Genomic DNA, 14,722 nt, shown 5'->3' with positions numbered 1-14,722 from the left:
CACTTTGACATCCCCAGTCGCCCTCAAGGCAGATGATGTCATGGTTTAAGCCCTTGTCAGGCGGCAAGCAACTGCCCTCAGGGCGTATTACGAATGCATCTGATCAAGACCCCGGAGTGCGCCAACGGAAACAACAGCATAGCCCCTCCCCCACAAGCCCCGCCCCTCCCTCATGGCAGCGGCACGTGACCAGGTGAGCCACTTTCACTTCACCTCACCTGACCGCGTGCGTAAGCACTCAATACTCACTAAACACTCACTCAACACTCACCACTCACCACTTACCCTGCTCACCACTCACTACTCACCACTCACTCCTCACCACTCACTCAACACTCACCACTCACTAAACACTCACCACTCACTCACAACTCACCCTGCTCACCACTCACCACTCACTCAACACTCACCACTCACTCAACACTCACCACTCACTAAACACTCACCACTCACTACTCACCCTGCTCACCACTCACTACTCACTCAACACTCACCACTCACTCACTACTCACCCTGCTCAACACTCACCACTCACTCAACACTCACCACTCACTCAACACTCACCACTCACTAAACACTCACCACTCACTACTCACCCTGCTCACCACTCACTACTCACTCAACACTCACCACTCACTCACTACTCACCCTGCTCAACACTCACCACTCACTCAACACTCACCACTCACTCAACACTCACCACTCACTCACTACTCACCCTGCTCACCACTCACCCTGCTCACCACTCACTCACCACTCACTCACTACTCACCCTGCTCACCACTCACTCACCACTCACTAAACACTCACCACTCACTCACTACTCACCCTGCTCAACACTCACCACTCACTCTGCTCACCACTCACTCAACACTCACCACTCACTCACTACTCACTTATCACTCACCCTGCTCACCACTCACTACTCACTCAACACTCACCACTCACTTACTACTCACCCTGCTCACCACTCAACACTCACCCTGCTCACCACTCACTCAACACTCACCACTCACTCACTACTCACCCTGCTCACCACTCAACACTCACCACTCACCCTCTCACCACTCAACACTCACCACTCACTCACCCTGCTCACCACTCAACACTCACCACTCACTCACCCTGCTCACTACTCACTCACCACTCACCCTGCTCACCACTCACTACTCACCACTCACTCAACACTCACTACTCACCCTGCTCACTCACCACTCACTCAACACTCACCACTGACTACTCACTACTCACCCTGCTCACCACTCACTACTCACTGCTCACTCACCACTCACTACTCACCCTGCTCACTCACCACTCACTCACCACTCACTACTCACCCTGCTCACTCACCCTGCTCACCACTCACTACTCACCACTCACTCAACACTCACTCACCACTCACTCACCACTCACTACTCACCCTGCTCACTCACCCTGCTCACCACTCACCACTCACTCACCACTCAACACTCACTACTCACCCTGCTCACTCACCATGCTCACCACTCACTACTCACCACTCACTCAACACTCACTACTCACTCACTACTCACTACTCACCCTGCACACTCACCCTGCTCACCACTCACTACTCACCACTCAACACCCTGCTCACCACTCCCTCAACACTCACCACTCACTCAACACTCACCACTGACCCTGCTTACTCACCCTGCTCACCACTCACTCACCACTCACTCACCACTCAACACTCACCACTCACCCTGCTCACTCACTACTAACCAATCACTACTCAACACTCACTACTCACCCTGCTCAACACTCACTACTCACCCTGCTCACTCACCCTGCTCACCACTCACTACTCACCACTCACTACTCACTTACCCTGCTCACTATTCACCCTGCTCACCACTCACTGCTCCCCACTCACCCTGCTCACTCACTACTCACTCACTACTCACCCTGCTCACTCAACACTCACTACTCACCCTGCTCACTCAACACTCACTACTCACCCTGCTCACTCACCCTGCTCACTACTCACTACTCATCACTCACTACTCACCACTCACTCAACACTCACCACTCACTACTCACCCTGCTCACTCACCACTCACTACTCACTCACTACTCACTACTCACCCTGCTCACTCACCACTCACTACTCACTCACCACTCACTACTCACTTACCCTGCTCACTCACTACTCACCCTGCTCACCACTCACTACTCAACACTCACCACTCACTCACCCTACTCACCACTCACTACTCACCCTGCTCACTCACTACTCACTCACTACTCACCCTGCTCACTCAACACTCACTACTCACCCTGCTCACTCACCCTGCTCACCACTCACTACTCACTACTCACCACTCACTGCTCACTCACCACTCACTCACCCTGCTCACTCACTACTCACTCACCCTGCGCAATACTCACTACTCACCACTCACCCACTACTCACTACTCACCCACTACTCACTCACTACTCACTCACCACTCACCCTGCTCACTACTCACCCACTACTCACTCACTACTCGCCCTGCTCACTCACTACTCACCACTCACTACTCACCCACTACTTACCCACTACTCACTCACTACTCACTACTCACCCACTACTTACTCACTACTCACTCACTACTCACTACTCACTCACTGCTCACTCACTACTCACTCACCCACTACTCACTCACCCACTACTCACTCACCCACTACTCACTCACTACTCACTCACTACTCACCCACTACTCACTCACTACTCACTCACCCACTACTCACTCACCCACTACTCACTACTCACTCACCCACTACTCACCACTCACTGCTCACTACTCACTCACCCACTACTCACTCACTACTCACTCACCCACTACTCACTACTCACTCACCCACTACTCACTCACTACTCACCCACTACTCACCACTCACTCACTGCTCACTACTCACTCACCCATTACTCACTCACTACTCACTCACCCACTACTCACTCACCCACTACTCACTCACTACTCACTCACCCACTACTCACTCACCCACTACTCACTCACTACTCACCCACTACTCACCACTCACTCACTGCTCACTACTCACTCACCCATTACTCACTCACTACTCACTCACCCACTACTCACTCACCCACTACTCACTCACTACTCACTCACCCACTACTCACTCACTACTCACTCACCCACTACTCACTCACTACTCACTCACCCACTACTCACTCACTACTCACCCACTACTCACCACTCACTCACTGCTCACTATCACTCACCCACTACTCACTCACCACTCACTCACCCACTACTCACTCACTACTCACTCACTACTCACCACTCACTCACTGCTCACTACTCACTCACCCACTACTCACTCACTACTCACTCACCCACTACTCACTCACTACTCACTCACCCACTACTCACTCACCCACTACTCACCCACTCACTACTCACCACTCACTACTCACCACTCACTACTCACTCACTACTCACTACTCACTCACCCATTACTCACTCACTACTCACTCACCCACTACTCACTCACCCACTACTCACCCACTACTCACTCACCCACTACTCACTACTCACTCACCCACTACTCACCCACTACTCACTACTCACTCACTGCTCACTACTCACTCACTACTCACTCACTACTCACTCACCACTCACCCACTACTCACCCACTACTCACCCACTACTCACCACTCACCCACTACTCACTCACTACTCACTCACTACTCACTCACCCACTGCTCACTACTCACTCACTACTCACCACTCACCCACTACTCACCCACTACTCACTACTCACTCACTGCTCACTACTCACCCACTACTCACTCACCCACTACTCACTACTCACTCACTACTCACCACTCACCCACTACTCACTCACCCACTACTCACTCACTACTCACCACTCACCCACTACTCACTCACCCACTACTCACTCACCCACTACTCACTCACTACTCACCACTCACCCACTACTCACTCACCCACTACTCACTCACCCACTACTCACTCACTACTCACTCACCCACTACTCACTACTCACCACTCACCCACTACTCACTCACTACTCACTCACCCACTACTCACTACTCACCCACTACTCACTCACTACTCACTCACTACTCACTCACTCACTACTCACCCACTACTCACTGCTGCTGCCACGACGAGAGTGAGTGAAAGAGGGCTTCAGCAGACAGAGTTCCTGCAGTTTCGGTGTACCACGTGGCTTGCTGTGTGGCCATGGTGTGAGGTTGCATGGCCATTCATGTCCATGAATGACTGAGACGTTGCGCGTCGTCTGGTGATGTTCTCATGCGGGCGATGGTTCCAGCGGTGTCTTCGAGGAGGAGGAGGAGGAGGTGGAGTGCCACTGAAGCCCGTTTGTCAGTCCACTGCTGGATGAAGGCCTCCCACGCCGGTTGTATTCTGTTAGAGGGTCATATAGCCCCTGACCATACTTTACCACCCTGGTCAGGGCGAGTTGCTGGATGGGGAAGGACTGGTTCGGATATCGATAACAACCCCCACTGCTCACCCCTATCTCTCACCCCCACTCCTCACCACAGCTCTCACTCCCACTCCTCACCCCTATCTCTCACTCCCACTCCTCACCCCTATCTCTCACCCCCACTCCTCACCCCTATCTCTCACCCCCACTCCTCTCCACAGCTCTCACCCCACTCCTCACCCCTATCTCTCACCCCCACTCCTCACCCCTATCTCTCACCCCCACTCCTCACCACAGCTGTCACCCCCACTCCTCACCCCTATCTCTCACCCCCACTCCTCACCCCTATCTCTCACACTCCTCACCCCTATCTCTCACCCCCACGCCTCACCACAGCTGTCACCCCCACTCCTCACCCCTATCTCTCACCCCCACACCTCACCCCTATCTCTCACACTCCTCACCCCTATCTCTCACCCCCACTCCTCACCACAGCTCTCACCCCCACTCCTCACCCCTATCTCTCACCCCCACACCTCACCCCTATCTCTCACCCGCACTCCAGGTGGTTGACCCAGCCCATCAGTCCTCCCTCCAGGGTCTCTAAAATGAGGACCACTTTGTGGGGAAGTCGAACCGTGTTTGTCCTTTGGAGATAACCCCCCGCCACAGGAATGTGGAGTGTCCAACCCTGGCTCAGGAGAGGCGCAGCACTGTTGTGTCAGTGCTCAAGTGAGGAGGCGACCTCGCTTGGAGCGGTTTCAGCTGCAGTCGGCTCATCCCCTCGCCCCCCGTGCCCCCTCTCCCCTCGCCCCCCGTGCCCCCTCTCCCCTCGCCCCCCGTGCCCCCTCGCCCCCCGTCCCCCCTCTCCCCTCGCCCCCCGTGCCCTCTCTCCCCTCGCCCCCCGTGCCCCCTCTCCCCTCGCCCCCCGTGCCCCCTCGTCCCCCGTTCCCCCTCTCCCCTCGCCCCCCGTGCCTCCTCTCCCCTCGCCCCCCGTGCCTCCTCTCCCCTCGCCCCCCGTGCTCCCTCTCCCCTCGCCCCCCGTGCCCCCTCTCCCCTCGCCCCCCGTGCCCCCTCGTCCCCCGTTCCCCCTCTCCCCTCGCCCCCCGTGCCCCCTCTCCCCTCGCCCCCCGTGCCCCCTCGTCCCCCGTTCCCCCTCTCCCCTCGCCCCCCGTGCCTCCTCTCCCCTCGCCCCCCGTGCCTCCTCTCCCCTCGCCCCCCGTGCCCCCTCGTCCCCCGTTCCCCCTCTCCCCTCGCCCCCCGTGCCCCCTCTCCCCTCGCCCCCCGTGCCCCCTCTCCCCCGTTCCCCCTCTCCCCTCGCCCCCCGTGCCTCCTCTCCCCTCGCCCCCCGTGCTCCCTCTCCCCTCGCCCCCCGTGCCCCCTCTCCCCTCGCCCCCCGTGCCCCCTCTCCCCGGTGCCCCCCCCCCCTCCCAGGCCGTCATGTCCCGTCCCCTGCGTCTCGCCGTTTCTCTGCTGAACGTGTCGGGGGCGCGGGACCCCAAACTCGTGGAGGCTGTGGCCTGGGCCGCTTTGCAGACTCCTCACGGTAGGGGTGCGAGGTGGGGTTGGTGGATCATGCCGGGATGGGAACGGTCTATTTATACCCTCAACAATTTCAGAGGATACCTTGTTTTGGCTTTGTCAAGTACACGTTACTTTAAACGTACAATAATGCAAATCGCATTGCAATCAAAACATTCTATTTAACTGGCTTAGGCACACTTGAAAGATTAACACCTGGCCTGTTGAGATCTTGGGTTCAAGATGTTGGCTGGCAGTCTTTCTTGCTTCTGATGCCCCATCGAGCCAGCAGCTCCTAGATCCTGGGGGGCAAAGATTCTTGATCCTGTGGCCCACCCCACGTGTCTCCTGTGGCCCACCCCACGCGTCTCCTGTGGCCCACCCCACGTGTCTCCTGTGGCCCACCCCACGCGTCTCCTGTGGCCCACCCCACGCGTCTCCTGTGGCCCACCCCACGCATCTCCTGTGGCCCACCCCACGCGTCTCCTGTGGCCCACCCCACGCCTCTCCTGTGGCCCACCCCACGTGTCTCCTGTGGCCCACCCCACGTGTCTCCTGTGGCCCACCCCACGTGTCCCCTGTGGCCCACCCCACGCGTCTCCTGTGGCCCACCCCACGCGTCTCCTGTGGCCCACCCCACGTGTCTCCTGTGGCCTACCCCACGTGTCTCCTCTGGCCCACCCCGCGTGTGTCAGGACGCCTCTTCCCCAATGCCACCGTGCTGAACGTGTTCGCTGACCCGGAGTACAACCGTTCTGTCATCACAGTCGTGGCTCCAGTGGAGACGCTGGGTATGTTGGTATTATTATTTTCATTCTGCTTGTTTACCCAGGAAATCCTCACTGAGTCTCATGACTCTTTTTCAGGAGGGTCCTGCCAGTTTTGCAAGAAAGGGATGATGCTGCTTCGTATAATTCGAGTAATTTGCGGTGTACATTTTTTAATTTGGTGGATAACGCAATCTCTCTATCGTCCACTGTGAAGCAGACGACGTGTATTTTCACGCGGTGTTGATGTGCGGTGTGGTGGAGTGGGGCGCGTCGCATAGACACGTGGTGGTGGTGGTGGTGGTAAAATTAATGCAGATTACAAGCGTGAACTGTGCTTGTCCCAGGGAGGGCCATATAACTGCAAGAATAGAGGAACCCCCTCCCCCCTCACTCCCCACCTCTCTACGCCCCCCCACAGGTGAATCCCTGGTGAGTGCGTGCGTGCGCGCGTGCGCCCTCATCGACGTGTCGGCGCACAGCGGCGGGCACCCGTGCCTCGGCTCCGTGGACCTGGTCCCCGTGCACCCGCTCAGCGACTCCGTCGGGCTGCGCGAGTGCGGACGTGTCGCCCAGGGTACGCGGGGTCACGGGGAGGGCACAGGGCGGTCAAGGGGAGGTCACGAGAAGCTCATTTGTTCGGCCATCTGTCTCCGTCCGCCAAGGGGTTCGTGTCTCACTGAAAGTTTCCGGGTCACTCGTAGACTGGCGTAGGTGGCAGGTGACTTGTCGCCACAGCCGTAGCACAGGGACTTGAAGTGATGCCGGGCATGGAAATAGAGCCGTGTGACCCAGCGTGACCCTCCTGAGATGAGGCCCTGCATCCACCCGCCTCGCCATGTGTTCCCCCATTATTCTGCCCGCGCGCGTAGCCGTGGCGCGGGAGTTGACGCTGCAGGTGCCGGGCGCGTCCGTGTTCCTCTTCGGCTGGGCCGACGACCCCGGCCGCCGGAGTCTGGTGTCGCGCCGGCGCGAGTGGGCCTGGTACAGGGGCCCCGGCCAAACCGCTGCCGAGGTCGCCCCGCCCGTCCCGGACGTGGGGCCCGTGCCGGGCCCTCGCTATGGCATCACCGGTGAGTTCCCCCCCGCGCTTCGGGCGCGTTGGAGATTACCGCGTTCCCACCCGCGGTTACGGTCAGTTGCAGCCGGTGGCATCGCGTGGTAGGCACGGCACCCGTTGCAAGGTACGAATTGGGTGACCTCCACCACTCCAATTTTTTTTCTCCGGTTCATGGGCACCAGTGCAGTCACGGTGCCTGCTCGCAGAACCTCCTCGTGGCTGCTAGGCTGGATGCTTGGCGCAAGTGTTCGTGGCCATTTGACTTGGGGTAGGGCTAAAATAGCAGCTCCGCCAAACTATCCCCACTGCCTCGTCAGCGCCCTGCCAGTATGTACGTCTGCCGGTCACGTGTGACGCTCGCAGGTGTGGGCGTGACGCCGTACGTGATGAACTGCAATGTGACAATCGACTCGACCGACCTTAGGCTGGGTCGCCGCATCGCGCGCGCCCTGCGGGCCTCCAGCCCGGGCGGCCTCCCCGGCGTAGAAGCCATGGCCTTCCCGCACGAGGGCCGCGTCGAGGTGGCCTGCAACGTGCGCTGCTTCGGCAGCCTCCAGGTGTGACCCAGCAGGAGCCGTGCGGTAGGGCACGCGCCAGGGGGCCGCCGGGGTGCGCCCCGCACCACCAACTGTCCCTTGGGCCGAGTCAGGTTCACCGTCCTTGGCGGTGAGTGTCACCGTTACGGTGACACCTGACACTCACCACCGTAACGGTGTTGAGTGTCACCGTTACGGTGACACTCAACACCGGGGCTCCACTGCCACCTTCCTGGATCCGAGAGGAGCTGAAGCCGGGCCCGAGTTCTTGCCCAGCGTCGAGGTGGCACAAGGACGGCCGCGATTTGGCGATGCTGTGATTTGTTGACCAGTGCAAGGTACCACGATAATCGTATCTCACGGGACTCCTGCGGCACAGAAGCCGCGTCACGCTGGTCAGTGCGGGATGGCAAAGTGGAGACTCGGCACAGGTCAGGGTTATCGTTCGCCACTGACCATTAAACTATCGACGTCGATGTAAACACGTGCCGTGTGCGTTAGGAGGAAGAGGACAACGCACGTGGAGCCACAGGCGGCGCCGATGGCGGCGCCAGCGATCACGTGCCGGCCTCGCGGTACGAGGGGCGCCGTGGACCCAAGCCCGGAGAGAGACGCGTGGTTCTGTTGCCACAAAATTCACCACCTTTAGCCGATTGTCCAGGCACTCAAGGAGGCGTTGCCTGCAGCTTCACTGTGGGAGCATTGGCGTCATGAGAGGTCACTCCACTGGGGGGCAGCACGAGCCTCGTACAGATTCCAGAGCCCCCATTCATAGCAGCAGTAGCGGTAGCGTCTGGCACCAGCGGTGAATCCAAGGGGTGGGGGGCCAAGGGCAATCCCACCCACCCTGCTCCCCTGAGATCCCGTATTGTATTTATATTTACCAGAGAATTAACGTTTAATCTTGTTTACATTCATGTAGGGGGGGGGAGTCTTTAAAAATCTTTACATTCGGGACGGCTCTTCCCCTCTGGGGAAGTTTCTCGATCCGGCTGGGACTGACGTGACACCAAGGGGGGCTCAAAGTCTTTATTGGCAGGGGTCAGCACTGCCGTAGGCCTCGCTCAGAACCCGCACCACGACATTTCACGATGTAGCTGTAACGATTTCGTGTTTTGTACTAATTTTGTCGTGTACATTTGGGACAATTTTATTGTAATTCAAATCCAACACGTTCTGTGCATGTTGTGGACTGGAAACAGACCGAGCAGCGCCCAGGTGCGGCCTTACATTTACTGGTGTCATGGCATGACACGAAGGATCCATTTGGATCTCAAACGAACTTTGGTCTGCGCAGCAGGAGGGCAGCACTTTCCCACCGACCCTGCTCCAGAGTAATGCTCGTTGCATCACGCTCAAACCAATATTGATATATTGAGTTCTGGAATTTAGCCCGATAGTTGTTTTGTGCATCCGTTGGTGACTGGGCTATGACCATCACGTCGCTACGAATGAGAACCCGGTTCAATCAAGAGTGGGTGGCTGAAATCTGGATTTGAGCCCAGGATCTGAGCTGCGCCAGCTGAGTGCCCTGAGCTCTGAGCCACCCCGGCCACCTCCACGATTTTGCAGAATCTGATCACCGCCGCTCATCCCTGCACCGCTGTCACCGCAGCTTCGAGTACACGGAGCCGGCGCGGGTGGAGGCGCGCGTGCGGGAGCTGGCGGCGGGCGCCGGCGTGGGGCTGGTGGGCACGGCACTCGTGGGCTTCATGCCAGGCCGCTGCCTCCGCCTGGCCGAGGAGGCCATCGCCGCCGGCGTGCCCGACTTCTGGCGGCGGCGCGAGGGGCGCCACATGTGAGGCCGCCGCGGCGCCACCGCTCACGAGGAAAGGCCGACGGGCGTGTTTACCAGCGGCACCTAGAGTGTACTCGGACTGCCCTGGTCGGAGGACACTTTTACGATCCTCAACGGTGCTGAAGATGCAGCACCACAATTGCTCGCTCAAGTGCCGGCGGAAGGGCCTTCACGAGGGGGATCTCTTGAGCGTGTTTGGCCTACTCTTCCACGCTGGAGGAAGTGGGTGTACCCAAAATTTACCCCACCACGCGTGACCTGCTCAACTGTTTGCAAGCTGTACCCAGAAACTAAATCCACGTGTACATTAACATAGCGCACATTAACATAGTGCACATTAACATAGTGCACACTGACATAGCGCACATTAACATATTGTACATTAACATAGCGCACATTAACATGGTGCACCCAGAAACAACCGCTCATCATCTCGTTTGGTATGGCATGGGCCTGGTGCGAGGCCCCCTGTCCAATTTCCTTTCTCCTTGTCCACTGGCTCCTTGGCCACTCCGGTCCTTGGGTTCCAGTGCGGTTGGACCACCTTGGCCACATTCCCTCCTTTGGCTGCCACTCCATTGTTAGTCTCGGCCACCGGCCACTTCACGTTCTAAACAGTCCATACGACGCCTCTAAACTTGCGTATCATCCCGAACTCATTGTGTTCCTCTTTTGGTTTCTCGGTGTCATTCCCACCTTGCCACTTCTCAATTAACTCTACCACATTTTCAAGCGGCTCAACCGAGACACGTGGTGACCTGGCAGTGCCGCACTCCCCCCCCCCCCCTCATGAGTCCGGCACGACGCCGAAACACTTTAAAGCGGAGATGAAATCTCTAATTCACACAAATGATTCGATGGGGACTTGAGACAGACTTTCTGAAACCACCAGGACCCCCTTCGGGTCTGTACCGGCCACGCGGGGGGCAGCCGCAGCTGGTGGCTGCAGTCCCCGCGCTGCGCCCCGCACAGTTCACACGGAACAGCTCTCTGGCACGGTGGCGAGCGCCATGGTGATCGGCAATAAATAAATAACAGCCAACGCTCGCTCGCTTGAGCGGCCGTATTCATATTCAGCGCAGCTGCTGAAATATTTAAGGAATCGGCTGGGTACGACGAGGCGGGGGTGGGCGGTGGGCGTGAGGGGGGGGGGGCGCCGTGGGGGGCGCCGTGGGAGGCGCGCGATCAATAATTTAAACGGCGCCCACGTGACGACGGCACGGCCACGACTCGGCGTGAGCCACGCTGCGCGTCACTCACGCCGCCTCTCATCCCCTCGCTCCCTCTTCCCCGCACCCATCTCAATACCCCCCCCCTCCCCACCATGCCCGATGATTTGGCACCGTGAGGGGTCTCGTCCTGGCCTGTGGGGGGCGGGAGGGAACCTGAGATGAGAGTTCTACCTCGCGCTCAAAGCGGGGCACCCACCACGAGCTTGAGACATTTCTTGCGGTGCTCGTCTAGACGGAGGTTGTGAGTGGGTTGCGGAAATTCCACGTTACCATGGTGGGAATCCAGAAGTGTCGATGATGAATATCGTCGGCGACGCTGTTGGCGGAGGGCGGGGAATGAATGGGATTCGGCTCCCGCTGCACACCGCGGTGTTTATTGACCACCGCCCGTGTCGAGGATGCGCTGCTGCCAGCTTGTTTCGGAGATTCGGGCCCACGCCGTGTGTCCTCGGCTGCCCGACGCGACTTCCACCTCCGTTGATCAAATAAATAAATGAATCATTCCTCCTTTAGGTCACGGCCAGGTGGTACTCGATCGTACAGACGATGGCATCGCCGTCACAGAGTTCACTCGGCGATGCCATCGGAGTTCACTCGGTGCGGAGGTTTCGAGAGAGCACGAGACGCCACGTGGGGTGGCTTGAGGGCCGCGCTGTTTTGTGAGACGCCGGCACGCCGAGTTCACGAGTTCAACTTTGGTGACAATTCCCGCTCGTTTCTCTCTGGTCAAGGAATTTGCACTTTTGGTTAAAAATCCTTTCGTGATGCCGTGCCGGCCTGAATACTCGCCAGTAGCACTTTCACCAACTACTTGTTGCGTCTGCATTTATGTGCACGCGTGTGCAGCGATGACGGCGACAATGAACAGCCGAGAGAGGCAGCGCACAGAACGTCGCCACTTGAGCCGTCGGCACCACGAATCGCGTGGCCCTGGCCGGAGCGCAGCAGTCCCCACGAGGCTGGGACCCTGAGCGCGCCGGGCAGGGCCCCAGGCCGTAGTGGCCACGCGTCCACGGCAGCCGCGCCCTGCCCCGAGGTCGGCTCCAGCCCCGCGCTAAAGCCGCCGCCGCCGCCGCTGATGGTGGTGGTGGCGGTGGTGCCCCAGGGCTCTGGTGAGATGGGCGCGAAGAGGCGAGGTCTCGCCACCGCGACCATTTCAGTCACCGCCGCAGATGCCGCTCGACGTCGCAGCTCGGCGCCGGCGTTGTTGATGTCCTCGAGAACATATCCTCGCCTCCAGCCATGGCAGTGGCAGCAGGAGGAGGCCTCGCGCATGGCTGCTGGCACATTCTCCATCAGTGCGCCTTGCCGAGTGTAAGTTGGTGTCATCAGCAACAGCAGGCGTGATCTATCTACTGCTGGGTGAAAGCGTCCCCAAACCGTCGCCATTCCTCGTGGTCTTGCGATGCAACGACTTGAGCAGCTCCCGCACACCAACTGATCCCGCGGCTCCATCATCTCCGTGGCGCGTGCGTGTCCACGTGGGTTGGGGGCACAGCTGGTGGTGGTGGTGGTGGTGCATCAGCAGGTCAACCCATGGCACCTCGGTCTGTCCCCGTAAACTGATGTCAGCGAGCCGTCCGCACTTAACGTGACGGCCTCAAAATGCACCTAGCCTGGCACACGCGCTGGGGTGAGGTTACACCTTGTGTGGAATGGCGGCTGTTGTATGTCTGTGAGCGTGTCCACTCGGATTTAAATGGGTACTTTGTGGAGTGGGGAGACAAAGGTGGCCTGGCGTTTCTGCCGCATTACCCCTTGTGCACTGTGCTGGCCTTCAATAATCGCTCTCTAGCAGCACTTGCCCCAACAGTCTTTAAAGGCTACACGGGGGGGATCTTTGGCTTTTGTGTGTGGGTGCGAGTGAGTGGGCTAGGCGAGACTCTGGAGTGGTGAGCGAGTGTTAAGTGGAGGGAGAGTGGAGAGTGAGAGGTTGAGTGGAGGGTGAGTGGGATGAGTGCGGGTGGAGGGTGAGTGGAGGGTGAGTGGAGAGTGAGAGGTTGAGTGGAGGGTGAGTGGAGAGTGAGAGGTTGAGTGGAGGGTGAGAGGTTGAGTGGAGGGTGAGTGGAGAGTGAGAGGTTGAGTGGAGGGTGAGTGGAGAGTGAGAGGTTGAGTGGAGGGTGAGTGGAGAGTGAGTGGGGGTGAGTGTGGGAGCTCTCGCCAGCCCAGAACGCTTTAGCCTCATTACGGATTGTCTGTGTGTGTCTGTGTGTCTGTGTGTGTGTCTCTGTGTGTGTGTGTCTGTGTGTGTATAAAGTAAAAAACAGAAAATGGCACTCAAGAAAAAAACACGAAACCGATAATTACAGCCTTGTATCGTGATTTATGGCGCTGTAATCCGGATAATAAGGCGGTGCTGACGCCAGGCATCTGTCGCGGGCACATCACCACCCTCCCTCGCCACCACCAACCACCATCATCCGTATCATACCCGCATCACCACCCTCCCCTCTCTTGCCTCACCTCCATCATCAAAATCATCGCCACCCTCCCACCATCACCACCCCTCGCCAACGCCCTCACCCACTCAACCTCTCACCCACTCAACCTCTCACCCAGCCACTCTCCACCCCACTCACCAACTCACCCAGCCACTCTCCACCACACTCACCAACTCACCCAGCCACTCTCCACCCCACTCACCAACTCACCCAGCCACTCTGTACCCCACTCACCAACTCGCCCAGCCACTCTCTACCCCACTCACCAACTCACCCAGCCACTCTGTGCCCCACTCACCAACTCACCCAGCCACTCTGTACCCCACTCACCAACTCGCCCAGCCACTCTCCACCCCACTCACCAACTCACGCAGCCACTCTCCACCACACTCACCAACTCACCCAGCCACTCTCCACCCCACTCACCAACTCACCCAGCCACTCTCTACCCCACTCACCAACTCACCCAGCCACTCTGTACCCCACTCACCAACTCACCCAGCCACTCTGTACCCCACTCACCAACTCACCCAGCCAGTCTCCACCCCACTCACCAACTCGCCTAGCCACTCTCTACCCCACTCACCCAGCCACTCTGTACCCCACTTACCAACTCACCCAGCCACTCTCCACCCCACTCACCAACTCACCCAGCCACTCTCCACCCCACTCACCAACTCACCCAGCCACTCTCTACCCCACTCACCAACTCACCCAGCCACTCTCTACCCCACTCACCAACTCACCCGCCCTCTTCCAGAGCCCCTCACCCCTTACCAGGCAAGCCCCGCCCATCGACATAATTGCTTGAGCAGCAATTACACGCGGCAGCCGCCACCAATCCCCATCGCCGGGCTAGAGAAGAGGGGGACGCTGGCTCTGGCTGAGAGGGTGGGTGAGGGCTGTGGGGTGTGGGAGGGAGG

The 14,722-nt window shown here is 58.6% G+C and overlaps 1 protein-coding gene across 3 annotated transcripts; it reads left to right on the top strand.

Annotated features, from left to right (window-relative positions):
• Window positions 1–62: 62 nt before the first annotated feature.
• FTCDNL1 (formiminotransferase cyclodeaminase N-terminal like) lies at window positions 63–14,722 on the top strand. Of its 3 annotated transcripts, XM_076068018.1 has the most exons (10): window positions 63–193; window positions 5,879–5,990; window positions 6,661–6,756; window positions 7,154–7,309; window positions 7,605–7,805; window positions 8,156–8,349; window positions 8,830–8,903; window positions 9,944–10,126; window positions 12,205–12,672; window positions 14,560–14,722. In XM_076068018.1, exons 1-10 carry the CDS (start codon window positions 173–175, stop codon window positions 14,600–14,602), a joined length of 1,548 nt encoding a protein of 515 aa, XP_075924133.1. In that variant the 5' UTR covers window positions 63–172; the 3' UTR covers window positions 14,603–14,722. The 3 variants fall into 3 exon arrangements, 2 of the variants coding, with proteins under 2 accessions (XP_075924133.1, XP_075924134.1); XR_004403023.2 differs by lacking the exon at window positions 14,560–14,722 and having other exon boundaries at window positions 9,944–10,348; window positions 12,205–12,311; XM_076068019.1 differs by lacking the exon at window positions 14,560–14,722 and having other exon boundaries at window positions 12,205–13,158.

Source organism: Petromyzon marinus, chromosome 19, assembly GCF_048934315.1.
Source record: "Petromyzon marinus isolate PM22_M1 ecotype Great Lakes invasive population chromosome 19, UKy_Petmar_22M1.pri1.0, whole genome shotgun sequence".
Lineage (NCBI taxonomy): Eukaryota > Metazoa > Chordata > Hyperoartia > Petromyzontiformes > Petromyzontidae > Petromyzon > Petromyzon marinus.
This window is presented reverse-complemented; position numbering and strand designations above follow the sequence as displayed.